Below are 24,076 nucleotides of genomic sequence, written 5' to 3' on the forward strand. Positions count from 1 at the left end.
ATTCATAATAGTTAATCCTTTTTTGAACCCCATTAAGCTTTTGACAGTAACAATGAAATTATACAAATCACACATATCCCTCACACGTAAATTTATGTTGTGTCAGGGAGGAAGGCACTTTGCCCACTCTATGTACAATTAGTTCAGTAAGTGTTTACTTCCCACTGGCTACAGCTCCTTTCCCTCCACACCCACACACACAGTCTATCTCCCCAGGCCCTGTGGACTGGCAGGTGGATCGAGGGTCTATGTGTGCTTCCCAAGCCAATGTTGGAATTCTGAATTACAGAATTCAACAGAGGCCTCAGGAGATGGGTACTGTATTTTGCAAAATGAGGTGTGCCCCCTATGCATTTACTTTTTAGGAGTCCTAAGGATGTAGGGTGAGTTTTTTAAAGACTTCTGAGGACCATCCACAGCAGTACAGGCACTCACCACAAGCACAGCCAAAGACCCTGATCCTACAGAAAATCCTTCATGTGACCCCAGACCAGCAGGTGCCCATGCCCAAATCCTCAGGAGCCAGGGACACGCCTGGGAGGGGCACGAGTTCATGATGTTTGTGGGTGGCATGGCCAGCTCCCCCTCCTGGAGGGACACAAGAATCTTGGTCCTACCCCCACAGCCAGGGCTGTAACCCAGCAAGGGGATCAGGTAGCCACTGGTCAGCCAGTCCTGACGTTCTTCCTCACACAGGGAAAGTGCTCCACGGGTCCTTTATGAAGAGGAGGGAGGGGGAAAAATCCCCTTGTCTGCGCGGTCCCAAGGGGTAGGATGGCAAGTCTCGTTGGCGCCCCTGATACGTTTGGATGGTGCCACCAGGGAGGTCTGGGTTCCAGGCAGGGCAGCCTCCCACCAAGGGCCCTTGCAGGGCCACTGCCCCACGCAGCGCCCAGAAAACTCTCTCGTGGGGAGCAGCTCCAGCAGCAGAGCCCCGTGCTCAGCCCCCAGTCCCACCCAGCGCTGCAGACGGGCGCCGGTGCTGCGCGTGGGGGTGCCAACGGGGCCTGCCCTAGCGGGACAGAGGGACCAGGGTCGCATCCCTGGAGACAGCTGAACACCAGGTCACGCCCCACAGACACCTCACGCCACCAACAGGTGCGTTGGCCCTGCTGGAAAGGGAAAAGAAAACGGGTTGGAAAATGGCTCTCTCCCTCGCTTGCTCCCCTGAATGCTAATCAGCGGCGCCGGCTAAAAATACCCAGCAAGGCTGGCGTGCGCACGGCAGAAGGGGAAAATGGGGGAGCCGGAGCCCCCAGCTTCCCGGAAGGAAAAGGGACAGGCGACAAACAGCCTTCCCTAAGTCCCCCCCTCTGCCTCTGGCGCCCGGCTGCCGGCACAGGCACGGTCCCCCTGCTCCGTCGCTCCGAAGCAGAGGTTCCCACCTCTCCTTCGGGAGGGCATCCCGGGTGCTGCCCGCGCAGCCGCCGGGCCACCCTGCGCCGGGGCAGGCGGCGGCGTCCCCCTCGCACCGGCTCCCACCCGCCGGCGCTGCAGGCGCTGCCGGACGGGGCGTCCGGCAGCCGAGCCCTGCCGCCCACGGAGCGACGTGCGTTCCCGGCGGGGAGCAATCCCACCGGGGTTCACCGGGAAAGCACAAAAACAACGAGAGAGGAGTGCTGGGCCCGCCGTCTCCGCGGGCGCGGAGGGCTTTACCGGGCAGCCCTGCGCCGGGGGCTCGGTCCGCTGCATCAGAGCCGCCGGCACACCGCAGAGCGGTGACGGGGATGCACGGCGGCCCGGCAGCCTCCTGCAAGAGCAAGCGCTAACAAATAAGTAAGAGACATAAAGAGGACACGTGCACGGAGACAAACGGCAGCCCTCTGCATCGGAACCGGCGGCAGGGGGGTGCGCACCCCCGCGGCCCCCGGCCCTAGTTACGCGTCCCTCGCCACGTCCCCCGGCGCGGAGCCTGCCCGAGGGCGGCTTGCGGCCCCCCCCCCCCCCCCCGGGCGGGGGGAGGGCGGGGAAGCCGGCCTCCCCGCCCCCGAGCCACGGCGGGCCGACCCGGGGGTCGCACGACCCCCCCGCCACCCGCGGCGCGCCGGCGCGCCGCCCCCCCCGTCCCCCCGTCCCCCCGCCCGCCGCGGCTCCCATCCATAATTAATCGCCGCCCCGCAGCCGCCGCGATAAGAGAGGGCGGGCGGGGACGAGGAGGCGGCGGCGACCGGGAGGCGGGGGGGGGAGCGTGTGCGCTCGCCGCGCCCGGCTCACTGCGGCCGGCGGCTGCCTGCCGTGCGGAGCGCAGCCGAGCTCAGCCGCCCCGTCGGGGAGCGCCGCGCTCGCATGGCCGCGCCGCGCCGCGCCGCCGCCGCCGCGGGGCCGAGGGGGGCCGCGGGAGGAGGATGAGGCGGGCGGCGGGGCGGCGGCGGCGGCGGCGGCGCGGAGGATGAAGTGGAGCGTGCGGGGAGCCTGCGCCGCGCTCTCCAGCTGCCTCCTGCTCGCCTGCGCCCTCAGCGCCGCCGCCGTGGGCCTGAAGTGCTTCTCGCTGGGCTCCGAGCTGAAGGGCGAGCCCTTCCGCCTGGGCACCGCCGCCGGCGCCTTCTACTCGGGGCTGCTGCTGGCCGCCGGCCTCTCGCTGCTCGCCGCCGCACTGCTCTGCTGTCGCCCGCCCGACGAGGCGCCCGCGGCGCCGGCTCCGGCCTCGGCCTCGGCCCTGGCCCCGGCTGGCGACCCGGACGCGGCAGGCGGCGGCCCCGGCGGGGGGGAGGCGGCGGCCGTGCCGTCGGGGCCGGTGGAGAAGGCGCCGCCCGGGGGGCGGCAGAACTTCCTGCTGCTGGGGGGTGCTGGTGTTCATGCTGGGCGTGCTGAGCGCCTTCGCCGGCGCCGTCATCGACGGCGACACCGTGTCGCTGGTGGAGAGGAAGTACTCGCACTACTGCCTGCTGCAGCCCGGCGGCGCGGCCCGGCCACGGAGCGGCCCCGCGGCCCCCGACAGCTCCGCCGCGGCTCTCCGCTGCCAGAAGCTGCGGGACTACCAGCAAGGCTTGGTGCTCTCCACCGTCTTCAACGCTCTGGAGTGCCTCCTGGGCCTGCTCAACTTGCTGCTCGTCAAGAACTACAAGGCCTCGCAGCAGCGCGGGCGGCGGAGGCGGCGGCGGCGAGCGGCACCGGCAACGGCGGCGGCGGCGGGCGGGCGGCGGCGGCGGCGGCGGGGCGGCGGCGGCGGGCGGCGGGCGCCGCGCCACAGCCAAGGCTCCCTCTTCTCCGGCGGCGAGCCCGAGCTCAGCCCCGGGGACTGCCCCTTCCAGGCCGTCTCCTACATCAACGTGGGCGTTTTCCACGTCTTCGACGAGGCAGGCGTGGAGGTGCACTGCGGCGGGCATCCTTCCGTCGAGCTGCCCGGCTACTCGCCCATGGACCCCGAGCTCAACGCCTCCTACCCCTACTGCTACCCGCTGCCCAGCGAGCAGCCCCCCGCCTACGAGGAGATCTACCCCGGGGAGCCCTGCGCTCACGGCACCTAGCGCCGACCGCCGGCGGGACTCCCGGCTCCCCGCCCGGCCCCCGGCTCGCCGTGACACCCGGGAGCGGGAGCGCGTCGCCCGGCGCCTCGCAGCCGCGGGGCTCGGGAACAGCCCTCGCACCGCCGACGGGACGGCCCGGCGCAGCGGGCCGCGGGCGGGGTGCCGCCGTGCCTCTGGCTCTGCGGAAGCTTCTCCTCCCACCCTCCCTCTCCGCTTTCCCCCTTCTCTTCCCCCTCCCCTCCCTCACACCGACCGTCCGTCCGTCTGTCCGTCCCTCTGTCCGCCGGCGGCTGAATTTTCCAAAGGCTGCGCAAGAAACGCCTGAGGGTTGGTTCCTACGGCCGCCTCTCCTCCGTAGCCAAGTTTAGTTCCCTTCGAGTGATTCATCAGTCTCCAGCTTTAGCAGTCCAGAGTTACCCATTGTTGATAACCAGCCAGTGTAAGGAAAAGGTGTCATGAAGCTTCTTTACCTCTCAAAAGAGCTAAATTTCTAAACAACGCAGAGACATTTGTGTCACGTTTACTAGAGGTGTATTGGGGATCTTTAACGTTTACACTACTCCTTGGGAGAATCGAGTTCTGTTTTAAGATTTAGTGAGTTAAAACATTCGTTGGTCTTGTAAGATGCACATTGAGAAAAACCTGCACTTTGAAAAAGAAACAGGAAAAAATCAACAACGTTTTTGTACACTGACGTGCCTGCTTTTGTTGATAACTTCTTACTGTAAAAGCTTTCAGAAGTCTATAGTGAAAATGTTTGGTAAATTCACTGCAGTTTAAAATTGATGATTAGTTCCTTTACTAAAACAACTGAGATGTTGCTAGGATATGGCAGTTAAAAGGAAAGTCCAAATGTCATACACATTCCTTTTTGTAAACAGGTTCTCTGTTTTTAATGCAAGGCAGGATTTCTTTTTGTTTTACACAGGTGAAGGGTTTAATTCTATTTTGTACAACTACATAGTTTACCTTGTAAAGAGTTCCATTTTACCTGTTACAATTCATCAATCTGGTAAGCTTGAATATTAAAAGTTTTATTTGAAATATATATATATTGTAAAACAGCCTTAACTGGTGCAGTGGTCACAGTTTTAAAGATTTAAGAACAAAAAAAAAAGATAAACCATCTTGGAAGACATCTTCCAAATGTGTTTTCAAAACAGTAGTTATACTCCTATTACGAGAATTTTCTTTTTTGTTTAAAAAAAAAAAAAAAAAAGAGGCCACTTTAATTCCTGAAGGGGGGTGGGGTGGGGGGATGGGTAATAGCACTGTATGTGTTAACTCTTTCTGAACTTAGAGGTATTAAAAAGGCTTTCTGCAAAGAGAAAAACTGCTAAATCCTTCTTTTGGATTTTGCTGTGGAATGCCAGTACCAGATAGTGTAAGAAAGTGCTAATTAAAGAGAAGCAGGTATGGCGTATTTTATTACATCATTTGAGAACAGGTAAAGGCTTAATTTCATGTTGCACACAGAACCAAAAAGCAACTCTTCAGGTTGCATTTAGTTCAGTACCCCCTCCCCCAGGTACAGCATACTAAAATGAAATATTACAAAATAACATTTCTATTAATCCTGTGTTTGGAGCCTGCTGCATAATGCCAGTGTATCAGCTACCCAGAAACAGAGAGAGAGTGTTAAGGGAATGCAAAGTTACAGTCTATTTCTGTGGTCGATGCAAAATTATTGTTTAACTTTTAGCTGCAGAGAGACTGACGTAATTTAAAGCCTTGGAATTGGAGAGAGAAGATTTTAACCTAAAAATACTAAAATCTCTGCACTGTTTTGTTTTCTAAATTGTCTTGACTTGCACACTTTCTATAATCTGAAATGCAGAATGACTGAGAAGTCTTAAAATTGCAAACTGATGTCTGTGAAGCTCACAATTAAAGCTGTAATCTAGAGAAGACAGTTAAAAGCAGCAGTTGCCAATTTGCCAAGTAATTCTAAATAGCGGAAATTTAAAATATAGCTCTTCTTGGCCAGCAGATTTTCTTGTGCAGAATGCCAGCCTAAAACATATGCCCTGGCTAAGTCCCGTTTTAGTACTGAAGACTAGTTTTATGCTAGCTCTCTGCAGATGCATGTCCTTAACCCCTTATGGGGAAGTGACCAGGAAGTCCTGTAGTCTTTACGTATAATACTCATTTAGGCACAAAACCAATCCTGTAACATACTGCATTGCTCATACAGATGAGATTTTGCAAAATGAGTAACTAAAGCAAGGAGGTTAAATCCTTATGTGGGTCTCCAGTTGGATGTGACAGCGTTAGTACCCTGTACTGAATTAAATGGGAACTGCTAGGCGGCAGGGTCATTTTGAAAAACAGACCAGCTAGGTGCCTAAATAAAGATGCAGAAGTGTAATAATAGTTGTTGGCTTTAAAAAAAATTGGCTATACACACTGTAGTTCATGGAAGTTGTATCTTAGTTTTACTTAAGGAATTGATTTTTGACATAAAAAGACAGTATTTTACTTAAGATAACTATTTTAGGAATTGTGAACTAGACAGTTCTGAAACTCCAGATGTTCCAAAGATCAGTGCTCAGGGAAATAAATGGAAAGTCAAGAAAGCTACCTATTATACTCAATTGTTTAAATGTAAACAATTTTAAACTATGAATTTTTAAGATTGTTAAATTCATAACTTTTTTTTTTGTATGTGTGTGTGTACACGTGTAAGTGTGCTTGCGTTTTATTTAAGTCTGTTCAGAATGCCATTGAATTAGGATATTTATTTGTGGCTCAGTTTTAGTTCCCAAATTTCTACTTCATTTGGGCTTTTATCCCCTGTAATAGTTTAATTTAGTGGTGGACAGATTGCCAGAATAACGTCCAAGTTGGACTCCCACAGAAGCCAGTAGGCGTCATTTCATTGACTTCAGTGGGTCTGGGCACCAATTATATGTAACACCTACTCTATATTGATCTTCTGGCATGACAGGGTGCAGCAGTGGCATATTATTTCTCAGTTAGTTATTATTTGTATGGACAGCAGTATTAAGGGAGGTCACCTATGGTATTATCCACATTTTAAAAAAAAACAGGAAAAAAATTGGCAGGCAAATTGACTAAACAAGCCATGTTTTCTTAAAGATGGTATACAAGTGTTTCAGGTATCTGGTGACTAACTTTTCCGATAAAACACAAGTATTTATTTCTCAGTGAGAAGAAACCTATAAATACAGGATACAAGATGAAGCTTCACAAGCATGATTGCAGTATTGTGAAGCCATTTTTAGTAAACCTGAATCATCACTCTATCTTCTGAGCAATAATGTTAGAGTGTATAAACTGTACCGTGCCGAAATTGAAAATAGGCTGGTGTGGGAAGCATCAGAGTGTAGATTAATTACCTGAGAGGACTGATACTGTCCCTTTATTTTCCATTCCCTGTCACCTGATTGTCGAGGTGAATGCAAGCCTGATCAATTCATGTCACTGGAGGATGTTAACTGCAAGGCTTTTGCCTTAAGTAGCAAAACCAGGGAGATCAGAAGAGAAACATCATGTGTGTGCTATGAAATCTCGACATTGCTTAGCTGAAGTAACGACAAAACCGCTTTTTGCCCCGTGGCTTGTTGTGTTAATTTGCTTGCAGCTTTACTCACATCTGTTCAAAGGGAAGGAAGAATAGACGCAATACTGCTGTTTTGGTCACAGTGTAGTACTGATTTGGTAGCAGAATGCTTCCAGCTTTCCTGTCCCTTTTGCAGGTAATAGCAGCTAGTCAAGGAATGAAACGGTGGAAAATCAAGTCTGCTGTCTTTGAAGGGACAGAATTTGCCTTCATGTGGAAAAAAAAATGTATTCCCACCAGCCTATTAGCAATTCACATGAATTATTTTCACACTCCAACATCCTTGCTTAAATTGGTTACTTATACTTTGCATTGTAATGGACAGACAGAATATACATGAATCTAAAAACAGGTAAAAATGATGTTAGAGGGAAATTGTATTAAAGTAGTACAGATTTTACTCAAAAGTTTGATTTCACTGTAGGACTTCTTTGGTTCACCAAAAAGCGCTATGGTGGCTGGTATAACTTAGACATATTTCAGACATACTGTTTAATCATCAGAAAAGGTTTCTGAATGTTCACAAGAACAGCAGTCTGTTTCTGCTTTTGGACATAGTACATATGAAAACCTTTTCTTCATTTTGCCATTTAATCTAAGATTGATCCTCAAGAAAATGTCAGTAATTGATCTTGTAATTTTAGGATCAATAAAATACATTTTAAAGCACAGCATATCCTATAAGAAAAGCCTAATGCTCTTCATTTCATATTCTTCATTGTCTTAGATGGATGTCTAATAGTAAAACTGAAACTAGGGATGTAATTACCACTTCCATTACAAAAACATGTTTTTCAGGGACTTATAACTTGTACAAGTGGAATCCTGACATAAAATTCCAGGTTTTACCATGAAGTCAAGTCTGTTTCCATGAGTTAGATATTTCCCTGTTACAGGATGTTCCAATAAAAATATTGCTTTATTACCAGATAAATTCAACTGGTGAAAATCTAGATCTGTTAATTTCGTGTGATGGCACTCGTTTTAAGTATGCTAAAGTTACCTTTCAGCAGTACAGGCTCGTATTTCCAATTAAAATGTGTAAGGGTAAGATTGAATTTCTGACTGTCACTGTCCAGTTTTTGAATTTCTTCATTATCTCTCAGTACTTAATGGCATGGGACTAGCTCTTAGTATATGTTCCAGAATCAGTAGTAGCTGATCTATTAAGTTTAGCAGATAAAAGGTGGTTTCCAGGAAACCCACAGGCTAATGTAGTGCTGGGGGAAAATCTTCAAAAACTTGTTGCAACAATTTGGTGTATGGTGTGTCCTGCCCAAAAGGAGGCACTGCCCAAACAAAGCAACTAGAAGAAATCTGAGAGTTTAAGTTGGATGCGAGGTGTTTGTATGTTATATCTATCACAGTATTGGTTCTGAAACTCTTCCCCTTCAATAAGTTTCTGAGAGTGAAATCCACAAATTGGTGTTGTCAAAATTTGATTCAAATAACTGCCTTGCTTTCTGCTGGCCACCTGGGCTATGTACTTTCCACCCAATGTTCAGGCACCTCATGAGGTTCTGCTGAGGTTTATGGGTATGTCACCCTGATGTCATCCTAGATAATCTGAGACTGAAGATTAAGTCATTTAAGAAGCTGTAAGACTCTCTTAGGAAGAGTGTATTTTTCCTTTCCAGAGAGAAAAAATCTGATGTCCTTTTTCCCTTCTTCTTCAGACCCAGCTGCGTTAAACTTCAGTGAGTTTACCCTGAGGTAGGAGTGGAGATGACACTGCAGACTGCTACTTCTTCAGTCATCGAGTTTTAGATATCTGGAAGACCTCCATAAACTTTATGGAAGGAAACACTTCTGGTGAAAAACACATACAAAATGGCTCTGACTCATCACCAGATCACAGAAAATTTAATATCCTGAGTGAAACTATCCAGTAGATGTATCCCAGTAGAAATACAGCCTAGCAGAAGTTCCCAGTGTTTCACTTCTGGATTTCTGCTCCTGGCATGGTTTTGTCTAATGGATATGTTAGGAAGTTCATTTTATGGTCTTTGCAAATGAATCATTTGTTTCACTACATCATATAGGGAATAAACACCTACTAAATACTGCAAGCATCCTCACCATTTGGTCTCCTCTGTGGCCATTGTTAGCAGAAGATAAAGTGAAGTGTGGGAGGAGACAAAGCTTATCTTGATCCACTTAATGGGTTCAGAGGACCAAACATTTCAATGCATTCATTGGTTTTATATTAAGATACAGGATTTGGGGGTGGAAGAGTACCTATGATATCAAAAAGGATTATTTTCCAGGCATATATTTTTGGAAATCCAATACTTGGGTGTAAAGAGGGTTCTTTTGCAGGTTCTACATTTTAAATGAAAGCTTATCTCACAAAAATACTCGGTGAAATCTCCAGGCACTAGGGAGATTGAGTGGAGCTGTCCTGAAAATTACTGAATGCCACCAGCTCCTGTAGAAGTCATATAAAGAATTTGGCACATGGTACGGATGGAGCCTTATATGCCAACATCCGAATTTCAGCATTTCCTTACAAACGAAGGAAGCAACAGCACAAAGCTGTGCTACAGAAAGAAAAGCTCCAGATGATAATATGCAGTCCTAGGCAACTAGGCAGACGTGGATTTTGGATGAGCTACATACAGTTTCAAGGTGTATGTAATTACCATGCTTTCATGATTAAAACTAATGCCCTCACAAAGATATTCACAAGGGATTGTCAGTGCTGGATCTGAGGAGATACATCTTGCTAGCTCTAGGCTAAATGGCCCCTAGAAACATAGAATCATGGAATCGTAGAACAGCTTGGGTTGGAAGGGGCCTTAAAGATCACCTAGTTCCAAACCCTCTGCCATGTGCAGGGAAACATGGCAAACTCCTACCAGAAGGAGTTCATACTTGCACTGGAAAGGACAGAGCAACTGAGAAATTTCTACTTTGTTGCATATTGGAATATCTGCCTCTTCCTGAATGACCCAGAAGTTATGCAGATCATCTGAATTAGACTCCCAGGAAAACGGAGGAAACAGAAATGTTAAGTGTTGAAGACTACTCAATCTGTTCAAAATTTTTTTGTGTATAATCAAGAGCTATGTTAATTCCAGGAGCAGTACCTCCTGGCCTAGGCAGTCAAAACTACTAGTAACCAAAAAAATTCCTACCACCAATGTAAGACTGGGAGATTGAGAAAATCATATACTGCTTTCTGACTCGTCCCTTGCTCTAAATCAAAAGGAAATAAATTCAGATACAGCTTTTTGTGAAACTGTTGCTAAGAAATAAGATTTTATGCTGAATAGAACAGAAGGGTTCTTCTCAACAAATTGGGAGCAGATAGCTGCACAGAAACACATTTGGCTGGCAGGGAGACTTACTTCCTCCTCAGTAAAGTCCTTGGAGAGCTACCAGAAAATACTGAAAGGCACCATCATCATCCAGGTTTACCTGAACCATTGTTTAGTGCATTGAGCTTCATGTTCTCATATGCAGTGGACCACATAGTGTCTTGTCTTGCCAGTGGGAACCAGCAGTTGTGTCTTGTGACACCACTGAGCCAGGACCTGCTGAATACGCACAGGGAGCTTCTGAACCCCTGGAATTGGGCATGCTGTGGCACTGGTCTGTGCACGTGTTGAGAGAAGGTAGGGCAGATGAAACACTGTCCTGTGCTACAGGATGGGGAAGGCAGGTTGCTGTCATGATGCCAGGGCTCCAGTCTTGCTACACAGTGGTCTTGGGTGCAGAGGGGCCGAGGTTGCATGTGGGGAACTGCTCCTGAGTCACTTTTGCAAAAGCAAAATGCCTAAGTCAAGCGGAATGGAGAGGGGAGGACTGTATTCCCCCCTGAACAAAATGAAAGTGATCAAACTGCAGACCTTCACAACAGAGGTGTTCAGCTCTGTCTTGGGTTCAGTTTTCATCCTCTGCTACCCCTAGCAACTTCTCCAAAGGAACAGTGTGTGCACAGGCTCAGGATGACAAAGCGCACGTGCTTTACTGCCTCTGTGTTTAGGGGGAGAGTGCCGATGGTGTACTGAGTTACTCAATCAGTTGGTGAGGCAATAAATAGAAATGAGCAACGAGACATGAAAAGCATTTGCTTGTGTCCTAGGTCTGGCGCATTACAAGAGCTGTATGACACTCTGAGCTGTCCTTCACTGAAGGCTGTGGCAGTTCTTATCTGCTTAAGGTCTGCAAGGTCCAGAGCTCTTAAGACTGAGGATTCCTGTTGGAAGTTTTCCTGTACCAATTTATCTCAAAAGTCAAAAAGAAACCCCCACCCTCTTTCAGTAAATGCATCTTGGCACCCAAGCATGAAAAGAAAAAAGCATAAACAGCGCAGAACTGTTCATTCTTTCATAGTTCATTAATTTTTAACCAAGGGTAACAAAAAGACAAACGTTACCGTTAACATCTCAGATCTAGAGAATTCCTCCATCGTAAGAGGTTTTGAAGATGACTGATAAGGGAGCAGCAGAAGGTGTCTACATCAAAGGAATATGGATATTTCACAATTCTGCTGTCACCGTGCTCATACATGCAGCAAAGGCTGGCAATAATGGTGATCTCAACTTGCCTTACACATGCAGCTGGAAATGCTTCAGATCTCCAGATGACTATTCCAAAATGTTTTATACATTACTAGACTTGCAGTCCGGTATCTACTGTGCTCCGAGCTATGTATTGGGAGGTTTTAGCCTTGTGCGTGCCTGGCTAAAATGTGCATGCCGGCTGCAGACAGATGGCCATCTTCGTTAGCCAGGTGACTGTGACAGGTAAGACAAGTTCGCCCATTCTCTTTGGCACTGCCGGGGAGCAGAGAGCATCCCCACTCAGCAGAAGGGCAGGCACTTCCAGCGTCATGGAGCCACACCTTTCTCAAGCCACGCTCCGTGGTGGGCCCCAGTGAAACCTGCAGGTCTGTGAGCAGGAAGGTACCACCACGCTTTTGCACAGGTCTCACAAGGAAAAGAGGCAATATGGAGGCAGCTGAGATCTTCAGCTGCTCGCCTTATCCTCAAGGCCTGTGAGATATTTGGTGGCACAGAGCCTCAGCACACCATGGGGCACAGCACACCAGGAGGCGAGGTGCCATGAGTAATACCTTTCTCTGAAGGAGTTATCAGTGTTGCAAGACCACACAGAAGAGAGACTAAAATACTGATGTCCCTAACTTACAGAGATGCATAGTTTGAGACAGAGAGGGCCGTGGCACTGTGCCATGACCCCCAGCCCCTACAGCTCATCAGCTGATGCACACCAATACATGGGGAAGTAGGGGGACTGGAGTGACAATCATGCATCTAACCAGTTAAATGAAGCACTGATGGACAGCCAAGGGGCAGAGATGAAGTTAAAACACACAGAGGCAATCTTATCCTCACCCTGCCCTGGGCATATATGTGGAGAACTTCTATAGGTAGGGACTTTGTAGGAGAGAAGTTTTAATTATATCAAGTGGAAAGAAAATCCCTCTCTTACAGTGGAAATGTCCAGGTATTCCCAGAAAAAAATGGTCATCTTGTTACAGTAAAATGGAAACCCACAAGAAATTCCCAAGAAAGGTAGTTCAAGTGGAGAAATCCAACTAAAACCCACACAAACACAGTAGAAGCTGATCTCTTAAAATTTCACACCTCTTCTTTCTTTTGGAACAGTCATGTCAATTTGTTCTTTACATTTTCAGCTCCAGCTCTCAGGCAAGATAGAAGCTGGTAGGAGGCAGACACTGATAAAGGCTCTACTGGCAAAATGTCAGATAAAGGGAAACCATTTTTACATTTCTGCTCTGACAAGAGAGGACAATATATTCTAGCCTGGAAGCTTAGAAGGCAGAAGCAGCAGTGATTAATTGCTCTAATTAGGGCTCCAAATAGGAAAGAGCAAGTTTCCTGAGCTACTGCATGCTAAATTTCCTCGCTTCTATGAATAACTGTATTGCTCAGAGGAGATGGGCATCAAAGTGCATCTCCAGAACAAACATTTACCCACTTCAACTTAGAAATACCACTAGAACCTCAACACAAATAACTAATACAGAGAGACAACAGGCTATTACAGCACCTGGGAGGCAGCATAATAGCCTAGTTCAGCTGCCTCCCTAAGGAGCTCAATAAATGCTTGCATGAGCAACTGCACTGAAAATGGGTGTGTTGCTGGTCTACCACACCGCAACTTGCCGGTTTCAGTGAACTACCAGTTTCTGCTGGCCACTTCAGCACTAACAGGAGACTTCTCAGCGCTGGCCACTTCAGCACTAACAGGAGACTTCTCAGCGCAACAGGGCTGATACTGTGATCTTCAATGTGTTCTTCACTGAGACTTATTCCCTTCCACCTCCACCTGCCTTTCAGCCATCACTGACTTTTGTGCCACCAATGGATGTCAGGTCCTGATTCTGACCTCCCTGATGAGGACAAATGGAAATAAAACCACTGCCACCAATAGAATTACACCAAAAACTGCCTCTTTTCACCAGAAGGAGAGCAAAGCACATAAAGTGCTGAATGTCAGCTTTGCTAAATGCCTTATGGGAAATAATGAATGCATTACTTAAAAAAAAAAAAAAAAAAAAAAAGCTGGCAGATATTTAGCGAACGCCCCACCCCCACCATTTTATTTGGAATATATGCTACATAGTCTGGGAGTCAGCCAACTTCAGCAACACTCTTCTGTCACATGCAGAAAAAGCTTTTGCTTCAGCTGGGTCCAGCTGCCTCTTATTGATAATCAGATGTACTGGCATAGAGCATCTAATCTGGATTGTGGCCATCTACAAGTAGCTAGAAGCACATAAATAATAAGGGTTCATCACTGCACACTGATGTATAGGAGGAGGGCAGGGAGATGCATATGTCCATTATTTTTCTTTTGGTGTTTGTTTGAACTGCTCACTTGCCTGACTAATAAAAAGCACTAATAGAGGCCACCAGGAGAGGAGGCGCTTACCATAGGTGCATGCCAACAGCACTTCAGTAAGTAGAAGAGTCTTTTCACTGCTTGTGCATGTCAGAGAAGTCTTTACAGTGCTACATCACCAGAGAGCAGGCCATCAGGGCTGCAGAGGATTGCAGGCTGGTCTTAGAAACGTTCCTGCTGGTGAACCGAAGTAGAGCAGAAAATATGCAAAATAAGCTCCACTGCTGATTGTACCCTCTCATTTGTATGCTCTACACTCTTCCAGTAATGAATCATCAGCCCAGGTTCTGCTCAGCTTATCATGGCTGCAAATGCTGCAATAGCAGTAAACTGGGGCAGACACGGATTCATCTCCAAATGACCAAGCCCAGGGGATGCTGGATGCCCATGAAGCTGGCAAACTTTTACCCTGCTGATGTGGAAAGTGGCATAGCACAAAGATACCCATAGCAGAGTTGAATAAAGGAGAGATACTTACACTGTGGTAAGGTGTCTGCAGTGCAACGTGCATCAGTAGTAAATCAAATTTATTCCCCTCTAGTCAGAGTGCTCTAGAGAACAGCAAAATTGCCCAGCTATGGCCATGCCTCCTTTAGTCAGGAAAACCCCTCATGTCAAGACAGGGGAAGGCAATGCATCCCATGGGGGAAGGGAGTGCTTCATCCCTTTCTAATTATCAGAACTGTCTAGGGAAGGACCACATTTTGGACTTAATGCCTGGCACGTGCCCCAGGCAGAAAGGCAAACTCTGTTCCAGGTGTCTGCAGCTCTTACCTAAACCAGATACTTGGAAGTTACACCCCAGTGAGCAACAGAAAGAAGCTACCAGTCCCATGGACACCTGGGACCAGCTATGAACTCTGCCAGCAATCCCATCTCTGGAAGGAGACACGCCTGTGCCTGCCAACAGCAGAGCTTACGTGTGGAGATGACAGTGCAACATGGTGTTTTTTCAAGACTTTATAAGGAAACAGTGAGGGTTTTTTTTGTTAACAGCTCAGTTCTGGTTACAGACGTTTACCTGCCAGTCTAGTCAAGCAAAACAAAGCACCGTGCTGGAAGAACTGAAGGGACACAACCAACTCCCAGATACTGCCTTCATCTGAAGTTGAACACATGTAAAGTGCACCTTGTCATGGTGCTTTCAGGGGAACTGCATCAGGTGAACAAATCTCAGATGCAGAGGAAATGAAAGATGCACTGATGGCCTGTATAATAAAAGGGGGATGTACCTAAGCACACTGTCAAAATTAAAAATCTAAAATCAAACTCGTAAGGTGAGTTACACATGGAGCCATTTGTCTCCAGTGTCAGTGGTCTTTCAGTGCTAAAGGACCTTAGTACCTGCTTGTGGCAGAGGGCTACATTTTGTCTTTGAAAGCTTTGCCGTCAGGGAAATTTGGGATCTCCTATAAAGCCAGTCCTGAGGGAACAAAGAGAGCGCAGTTTGCCATTTTCTCATAATGATCCACTGTAGAACAGTCAGAGAAACAATGGCAAGATCAAGTATGCCATCTTCAGAAACAAGGAAACATTAGATTTGGATAAAAGGATGATTAAATGGAGATAGAAAAGAAGGGAACTTGAAAAGGTGGGTTTTTATGAGTGGGGCAATGGGGAGGTCACAACAGGTTTACTCTGTGAGACATACAGGCTGGCTGTGCATCTCAGTTAATGACTGGAGAACTTCCTCATGGAGCAGCTACATGGTCCCCTTGCAGCATGACTGCTCTTCTTCTTTCTCAGTTCCAGAAATTGCAGCCTTTGCCATTTTTGCTGCCTGGCACTACTGTGGAAGAAGGTAGCATCGCTCCATTCCCTTACAGCTGGGACAGATGGCACCCATGGACCAACAGCCCTGAACAAATGCACTTGCTCCAGGAATTAACACACCTCCTTTTCCTGCTGTATTGTTGCTAGGGAGCTCCTAAGGTTCCCCTAGATACTGTGCAAGGGATAACAAAACATTCCTATCTGCCTGAAGGGAACAGTAACTGTTATCAGCAGTTCCTCTTGCCTCTTCTCCTTTTGGCTTTGTTTCCTTTACCCCTGATTTGTTCCAAAACTAAGGGTATTGCCTAGGGTTGGCACAGGCAAGAGAGCATTAACCTTAAGTGCATCAAGCCTTGTTGAACTGAAGCTGTTGTTCATGTCAGCAGCTTAGTCTGAGCCTTCTGGGAAAAGCAGGGATGGGTTCAAGGCTGTAATCAAATACATCAAACCCAGGTCCTCCACGATTCCATAACATAGCAGCCTTTCCATAATGCATCCAAAGCACATCCTTGTCTCTTAGTCACTCTCATTGCTTGCCTGAGTATCTGCTGCCATGCACTTCAAAATGCGCATAGTGCATTAGTGTTGGAGATGAAGCCAAAGAGCTAAATGTCTTCTTGTGAACCACCACGACCCACGTGTTGCCTGCAAGGACTCAGGCTGAAATAGGCACTGGGGAACAGCAGGCCCGAAGCAGAATAAGAAAGGCCAGACTGGCTGGTATTATGATGTAATGCCAGAAAAAGGAAAGTGCTCCACATACATCTGTGGTTTCTCTGCCAGCAAAATTTGAAGATGTTTCATCTGTTGGATTTCCAAACGAGCCAAGACTCAAAGACGCAGCATCACTGAAGTCTTGTTCGTGTACCTTTCAACTTCCTGGAAATCTGTATTTTTCTGTACCCGCAATACTTCATGTTCAAATCACACCACAGATCTTATCTTCAGAAACTACACAACGGGAAAAGCTGCAAGACCAGAACAGCAGGTACAGACAGCCACCGTATCAGATCTAGCTGAAATCAGGTACCGACAGCGATTCATCATGTCAGCTTAAACAACAATAAAAAGATGTCTGCCCAAGGCTCTCAGTGCCCTAACACATCACAGGTATACTAAAATCTCAGCAAAGTTAAAGTAATTGTACCAGCCAGCTCCAAAAATTCTTTGATACTCTTCCATTGGTCTTGGGGCCATCCATAGTTCTTTCTTAAAAGCAGATAAGCACATCTTGGGAGGCATACTGCTTACCCTCAAAGCCTGGCATTCCCAGGGAAAATTAATTTCCTGGCTCCCTTCCAGGAGAACCAAACTTCCTTGGAGTCACCAAGATCAGCCTGAGGGTGGATGGGGACCAAGGCAGCATGACCCCTCACTCAGTGCATTTTTGTAAGCCAGGACAGAGATGCTGAATGACTGATACTTGAGCATCTGATTTTCCTTTGATGGAAACCTGTGACAGGAGTGTTGGTGGTTCTCCTCTTGCAGCAACTTACCTTTCAGAAGAATGACACCAGCCCCCACCTTGGAACTGCACTGAAGCACAGAACCCAGACCTCAGAGCGGAGGTCGGATGCAGCAGTATGCCAAGTGCCCAGGTTCTGCCTATTTAACTGCTGGCCACAACACCCACTGAGCTCCTGCTGGCACTCCAGGTGGAGCGGGTTGGTTTACCTCTCTGCAGATGGGCAGTGCCAGGTCACAGCTCGTAGCAGGTCCTGAGCTGTGAGACACCACCCGAAGCGTAGTGGTGTTTCTCAGCAACAAAAGGCAGCTGCTACAGCCAGACCATGTTTCAGCCGAGCTCAGCAGGGAGCATGAGGTGCTGCCCTTCCTCCTCTGGGACCAGCAGGCAGCCAGCAGCTCTGAGCTCAGCAGGAGCCACCTGCCCACTGCACCCAGGTCTGCTTCAGGCTCTGAAGTGCATTCACTTGCTGAAAGACCCAGAGCAGCAACTGGGCTAAACTGCCTAAATCCAACCCAACAAAGACATGCAAAACTCAAGCCTGCCTAAGCTGGGTTCTCTCATGGCCCCTGTAAAGCCTGGTCATATGCATAGAAAGGCAATTTCTTTGCTTCCAAGCTTTCCTCCTTTCCTAACAACATTTTCATCGGCATCCAGCAGCTAGAGCAGTAACAGCAGCATGAAGGGAGGTATGACTCCTCGGCCTATGTACAAACAAATTGACAGGAACATATCAGGAAACGCCCAGAAAGCATCCCAGAAATTGCCCAGGTGTAACTCTACTCATTGCATCTTGCCTGCCTGACTAGTGACCTCACTTTGCTCAAATGACCCATAGCCCTGTCCTGACCAAACTCAAGAGAGAGCTGTGCAGCCATTTTACTTGGGAGGTGACAGTACCACCAGCAGGATCCCATCTTGCTGGTATCTGCTAAAGGAGCTGGGAAAAGCAGGTGGTCCTCATGTATGTTCTGTCCTGGAACAAGGACACAAGGACCTGAGCAAAACCAAAGGATGAGGCTGCACATGGAGCCAATACATGCTGGTGACAACATTCATCAACCACCCTATGCCAAGGAAATTAAAGGTGGAAAAGCACTGTGCCATCAGTACCTTGCTACTGCAGGGCACCTGGGGCACAAAAGGATTCACCAGACCTATGCCACAGTTAGCCAGACACATCACACAAATTGCTGCCTCCTACATGTCAGATAGAAAGTAGCACTGAGTGCTTCCACTGTCCCAAATTCCTCAACATGCTGATCTAAGACACAGAGATAAACTAATGCCCCAAAGACACTAGCACTTAATATCATCAAGGCGCCTAAATCCATTTCAGAACAGACACGGACTTAACACTAATCTTTGCCAGAGCTTCTCACTTGCACACAGAAGTGGAAGAAAGGTGCCCAGTGGACGGCTGCTGCTGCCTGTAACTCAGCACCAGCTCATTCTCCTTCCCTCCAGCCAGCTTCTTCCCAGAGAGTTTGTTCTCTTCACCATATTCATACCCACAAGAGTAAACTAAGCAGATACAGCAGGACAAGATGGCTTATTTTGTGGCCATGGATGCCCTGTGATTCTAATAGGACCCTTTTTTATTAGGCTCTGTCCCTTTAGGTTATGACCACCACATCCACACCGCTCTTACACATCTGTAGGGGATGAATCATCTCTGCCTCTTTCCAGGGCACCACCAGCAGCAGTGCAATAAGCCATGCTGCTGCCTGCATTTGGCAAACCACACAGCTCCAGCAAAGCCTGGCTTTTCACCAGCCACAAGCTGAGCTGCAGGGGGTTACCTCAATGGACAGACACAAAACCCCCACCCTTTGTGGCCCCCTTGGAACCCACCCTTTGTGGATAATAACTCAAAATCGCAAAACCAAAAACTAAACCGGACATGTTCTGCAGGAATATATGATCCTGGCAGCAGTGAATTACCTGCTATATTTCATCTCTTCTTCTCTTCACAGACCCCTGGAAGTGATGTCAGTTCATCCATTTCTTCTTCAAACACCATCTTCAGGGTTGTGATGGCAGAAAAAAAGGTTACAGAAAAAAAAAAAAAAAAGTTAATTCTAAAAGAAATCAGCACCATGAACTGATTTTTTATATTTCCCCACAGACCACTGCTGATGAAAATGGGTCCTGAGAATACATCACCAAGAACTCCCTTTAGAGAAGGAAACCCAGGCAGGTCTTTGCAAATGTGATTAACGCTCATGTCAGCGCAGCCCTGATCCTCTCTTCTCCTTTATCACCCTCAGCCTTACACATCTCCCATTCTATCTGCTCAGCTAGGCACACCCTTGATCTGTATTTCTAACATGATGCCTTCCCACAAGGCCAGGAATATGTGGCATTAATTCCTGGACATGGATCAGGGGAAATCAGTAGTGTATATATACAGCACCACCTAACTTAAGCATGTGAGCTGGAAGCATGTACTCAGCAGTCATTAGACAGTGACAAAGGCTTTCTCAAAGCACAAAGCAAGGCAGGAACCTAATTTAGCTGCACTGAATTGCCCTCTGGAAAAGTACAAGATGCTTGCTGATAAATTAAGAAGATAATCTCCCAAGATATCTGAGGATTTACTGAAGATACCCAAAACGATGTTGTGTGCAAGCTCACATGCACAGGGAATGCACCAAGTGTGGAAATGGCAGCTGGCTGCTCCACACAAGCTTGATGGGGAGCTCACTGGCAGCTGGGACAACCTCTGCCCAGGCATAGCTGTGTCACTCACAGACCACGATGCCCCTGCGTCCCCTGGGGTGGCTGGCAGCGTGTGTGTGTCCATCTATGGCTAGATCCCTTAGTGTTTTCATTTTCCTGAACTTCAGCTCAGAGGAGGTCTACACCACAGCACATGCCATCATGCAGTGCTCAGAAATCAGCCGTACCTGCAGGCAAAGCACAGCCCTGCTCCGGCTCGACAGCTGCGCAGAGGGTGGCTTCCATTACCGTCAGACCCCCATGGGCAGGGAAGTGGAGCAATTCAGCTGCTTGGCTAAAAATAGGAGGAGAGACTTCCCTTTATCCCTTTGGCTTGCTCAATGAAAGCTCTCCACGCTGATTCAAGCCACCTTAACAGCTGTCTGCCTCTTTCCTTTCCCAGACTTTCCTAGGTCTGACCTGACATTCCCTGCCCCTACATTTCATACTCAACCTCCCCACCTCTGCTCTGCCGTGCCACTTCAGCCATTGCTGTCTGAAGTTCCCTTTCCCCATCAGGATTCGTACTAGCATGTTTAGGGCACCACAGATGCAGGTAAAGGATATATGAAAACATAATTTTGAATATAGCCTGATCGTTACCAGGCCTTCCGACGGTGAAAGCTGGTAGGAATCTGGTGTAGGCATCTGGGGCAGTGATTCCCAACCTCTGCAAAGCCGCAGAGCAAACAAGGCACCAAGGAGCATGAGCCTGCACACAGCAACCATCTCCCTGTGGCCAGCACAACAGTGGGTTAGTGTGCTGCCTGAGCTTTGGAGAGGAAGGCTGAGGGGGATGAACTGAGGTGTGTGGCAGCTTGGAGCAAATTCAGGATCAGTTTGCAGTGGCTGTACATGAACTAAATTTGCTTAAATACTTGGATTTGTTCCACATTAAAATTAATACAAATGAGATCAGAATTTGGACCTATTTTCAGGTTTTGCCCCATGTACTATTACATCATCCCTTTAAAAGGTCTTTAATTACACCGGTAAACACAGCGTCTGTGATACTAGAAAACTCCAGTGGTGTATCCAGCTAAAATACTTTGGCTAGGATTGGCTGCTCCACGGAAGGACACAAAATTCTTGGGCATTGGGTTATTGCCAAGTAACTCGCTTGTCGGTTGTTTCCTCCCAGCCTCCACTGAGGTTAACTTATGCCTGAAAGTATAGCTACAACACTAAATGTGATGATTACTTTCTTATAACTCCTTTTTGTAATTTAAGGTGAACACCGATTTTAGTCCTGTTTACAAAAGTTGTGGGCTAAATGCTAATGAACATTTGGGAATGCAATGATCAGCTCAGCACATGCCCTGCTCACCAGCTTTGTGCCAGAGTGGCACAAAGGAGTCATTGGAGCATTCCGCTGTTATTAAAGTTCCTAACATTAAAATTCATAGGTAGAAAGATACCTTCAGGAGCCGTTTGTATTCTGGTCCCAAAGCTGCCACATCATGCCTATATAAGAAGTGGAGTGCTGGCCACTTTTACAGAAATTCATCTACTCTTCTAATGTTTTTCAAAACACAATACTGTCAGAACTGTGCTATACAAAAAAAAAAAAATTAAAAAAATAAAAAATCAAGTTTATTATAGTAACATTGGCGTAATGGAATTATTCTACTGAAAATATGAATCACTGCATATTTATTCTAGACAAACATAGCAGAATCTGTCCCACTCCTCTGCAAAAATTGCAGTGAAAAGCAGAATTTACACTAGCTGAAGCAAAGCATCCCTGGTGTAGGAGATGCATAATTACATTGAAAATGTATCTCCCAAAGGGAAAAAATATCCTACAACTTCTCATTAGGTAATTGGAGATACTGTTGTGAGACATATGTTATCTACCCAGTGACTAAATGACATTCATGCCTCCTGGAGGTGTAAGGGTAGAGCTGCCTCTTAGAGCAGTGTAACAGGTTGCCACCTCTCAGGAGAAAACAAAGGGCTACCCTGTGTGGGCTGTGGGGCACTGACTCATTAAGGCTGTCTTGTGGAGCGTCCCGTACAAACTCTCCCTCACACACAGCCTAATGGCCACCCATGTTAAACATGTAACTATGCAACGGGTTTTTACCGATTTTGGAGTGAAGGGGGTTTTCTGAGTGTGTGAGGAGCCGTCAGCTGGCCTGCTTTTAGTTCCTGTGGGAATGAAGGTAAATGAAAGTAGGAACTAGGAAGTTCGTATCTAAACGCTTCATGTACAGCGCCGACTGCAACTAGTGCTGGTGTGGTGTTCTCACAGGGCCAGTGGTACTCACAGTCCCTCTCCAGGGCCTGTTCTGTCTTGCTTCTCTAACACACCGCCTCATTTGCATCAGGTAGCTCAGCCTGGGCAGCACAGGAAACTGGGCAGATGGAAACAGTAATGTCCTCTTCTAACTGGAAAATCAATAAAATGCAACCAAGCTTCTCTTGAACAATTAGAGTTTTAGCAAGCAATCCAGTAGTGAGTGTCCAGGGAGAGGACTCTCTTCAGCTAGAAAACTACAGCTTTAGAAAGCAAAGCAAGTAATGAGGGAACAACAGACAACCCCAACCAAGGCAAAGGAGACTGGGACATAGCGGTAATGGGACAAGCGGGTTTTCTTTCTAACTTTGGTCATGCCTTTGCGGCAACTCTACAGTGACAAGCTGACCGTCTACTGCCACCTCACTGGCAGCACAACCTGCAAAACTTCAGGTCTTTGGCACGTGAAAGTCAGAATTCTGCTTTGGGAAAGCAGCCAAACCACTCCCAAGCTCTTACTGTAACAACTGGGAGCCTGGGTAAAAGATTAATGAAGAGTAGGTCATTAGCCTGAAGCTTTTTTGGATTTCTTAGTTTAAACAAACAAACAAAAAAAAATCTGGGAATTTGCCATATGATACATACTATCACATTTACTTGTGAAAAAGAATTTTTACTAGCAGCCCTAAAATCCTGGGGTTTTGTCAAGAGATTAAGTGTTTCTTCTAATAGTTTAAAATTCAGGAATCACACAGGCATGGCTTTTGTTCTCAAAGTTTCTAGCCCTTATGCTGTACGTCAAAATCTGTAAAGCTTCATAAATCGCTTTCCCTGTCCTCTTCTTCTCCCTGTCCCCAACTTTCCACCCTCCAAGAAAAAAAAAAAAAAAGAAAGAAAAAGAGCAAAAAAAGAAAGTCCACTATGATGACTGTTACATCTCTGTTGCAGTACTTTGGATGCCACTTTAACAATATTTCTGGATGGAAAATTTATAAAAAATTGTTGTTACCACTAAACTTACATCCCTGGATAATAATCTAAGCTATTAAAAGAGATCTTTCCTTACATGAAAGAGACTGGAGCATTTAAATTAGCCTTAAAGCATTAGATTGAGATAATTTTCTCTAATTAACCATTCTAATTTCTTCCTAAATTACTTCCCCCAGTAAGTCAAAGATATTTCCCTTCTTAATTCTGCTACTACTGTGACTAAAATAAGTCTACGCTCAGTTTTACATTGCATTTTCCGCTTCAGTGGATCTAGTAAAGCACCTGATTTACAGAACAGAATGCACAGTGCTTTCAGGCCGCAGGAAGAAGTTGTCCAACCCATTGGATTTGGAGGGTAATTAAAATATACTCTCTTACTTCCATCTTGCAGTGAATCAGGGACACTTGGCAAGCTCACTTGCCAAAGGTCAGCAAAGCAAGCCACAGCTGGAAGTAACAAGAAGGTGCTTGAGGCGCCTGCTATGAGGATCAGAGATGAAGAGCTGGAAAGTGAGTGGGAAATGGTTGCACTCCCACAAGGTGACATGCTCTCTGGTGTCACAGTGACAGCCTTAACAGGCAGCGGGACCAGAGGCAGAAGGTACAGCCAGGGAAAGGACAGGGCCCCGGCATGAGGGCAGGTGACAGAGACTTCAGCCAAGGAGGGACACTGGGGGAGGTGAGGACAGTCATGGAACAGTCATGGAACCACAGTCACTAATCTAACATCACAGAGCAAGAGCCATCATTCAGCTCCACAGCAGCCTACTCCCAAAACAGGAAAAAGTCTTTTTCTCTGCATAACTTAGCTGCCAAGAACAGGATTTTAAGCGAATTGCCAAACTGTCACTAAATATTATCTCCCATATTATGCTTGTCCAGTAAAGCATTTGTCACTTGTCATTGACAGAGACTGGATATTGGAACTGGGTGGTCTGTGGTCC

The 24,076-nt window shown here is 47.3% G+C and overlaps 1 protein-coding gene across 1 annotated transcript; it reads left to right on the plus strand.

The window, feature by feature from the left end:
- The first annotated feature begins 2,166 nt into the window (after positions 1-2,166).
- TMEM271 (transmembrane protein 271) lies at positions 2,167-7,734 on the plus strand. Its single transcript, XM_040580585.1, is given in 2 exon segments — positions 2,167-2,779; positions 2,781-7,734. Coding segments are annotated over 2 exon segments (1,077 nt in total). The 5' UTR covers positions 2,167-2,389; the 3' UTR covers positions 3,468-7,734.
- Positions 7,735-24,076: the final 16,342 nt, after the last annotated feature.

The sequence above is a fragment of the Falco naumanni genome, chromosome Z, assembly GCF_017639655.2.
Source record: "Falco naumanni isolate bFalNau1 chromosome Z, bFalNau1.pat, whole genome shotgun sequence".
Taxonomy (NCBI): Eukaryota; Metazoa; Chordata; class Aves; order Falconiformes; family Falconidae; genus Falco; species Falco naumanni.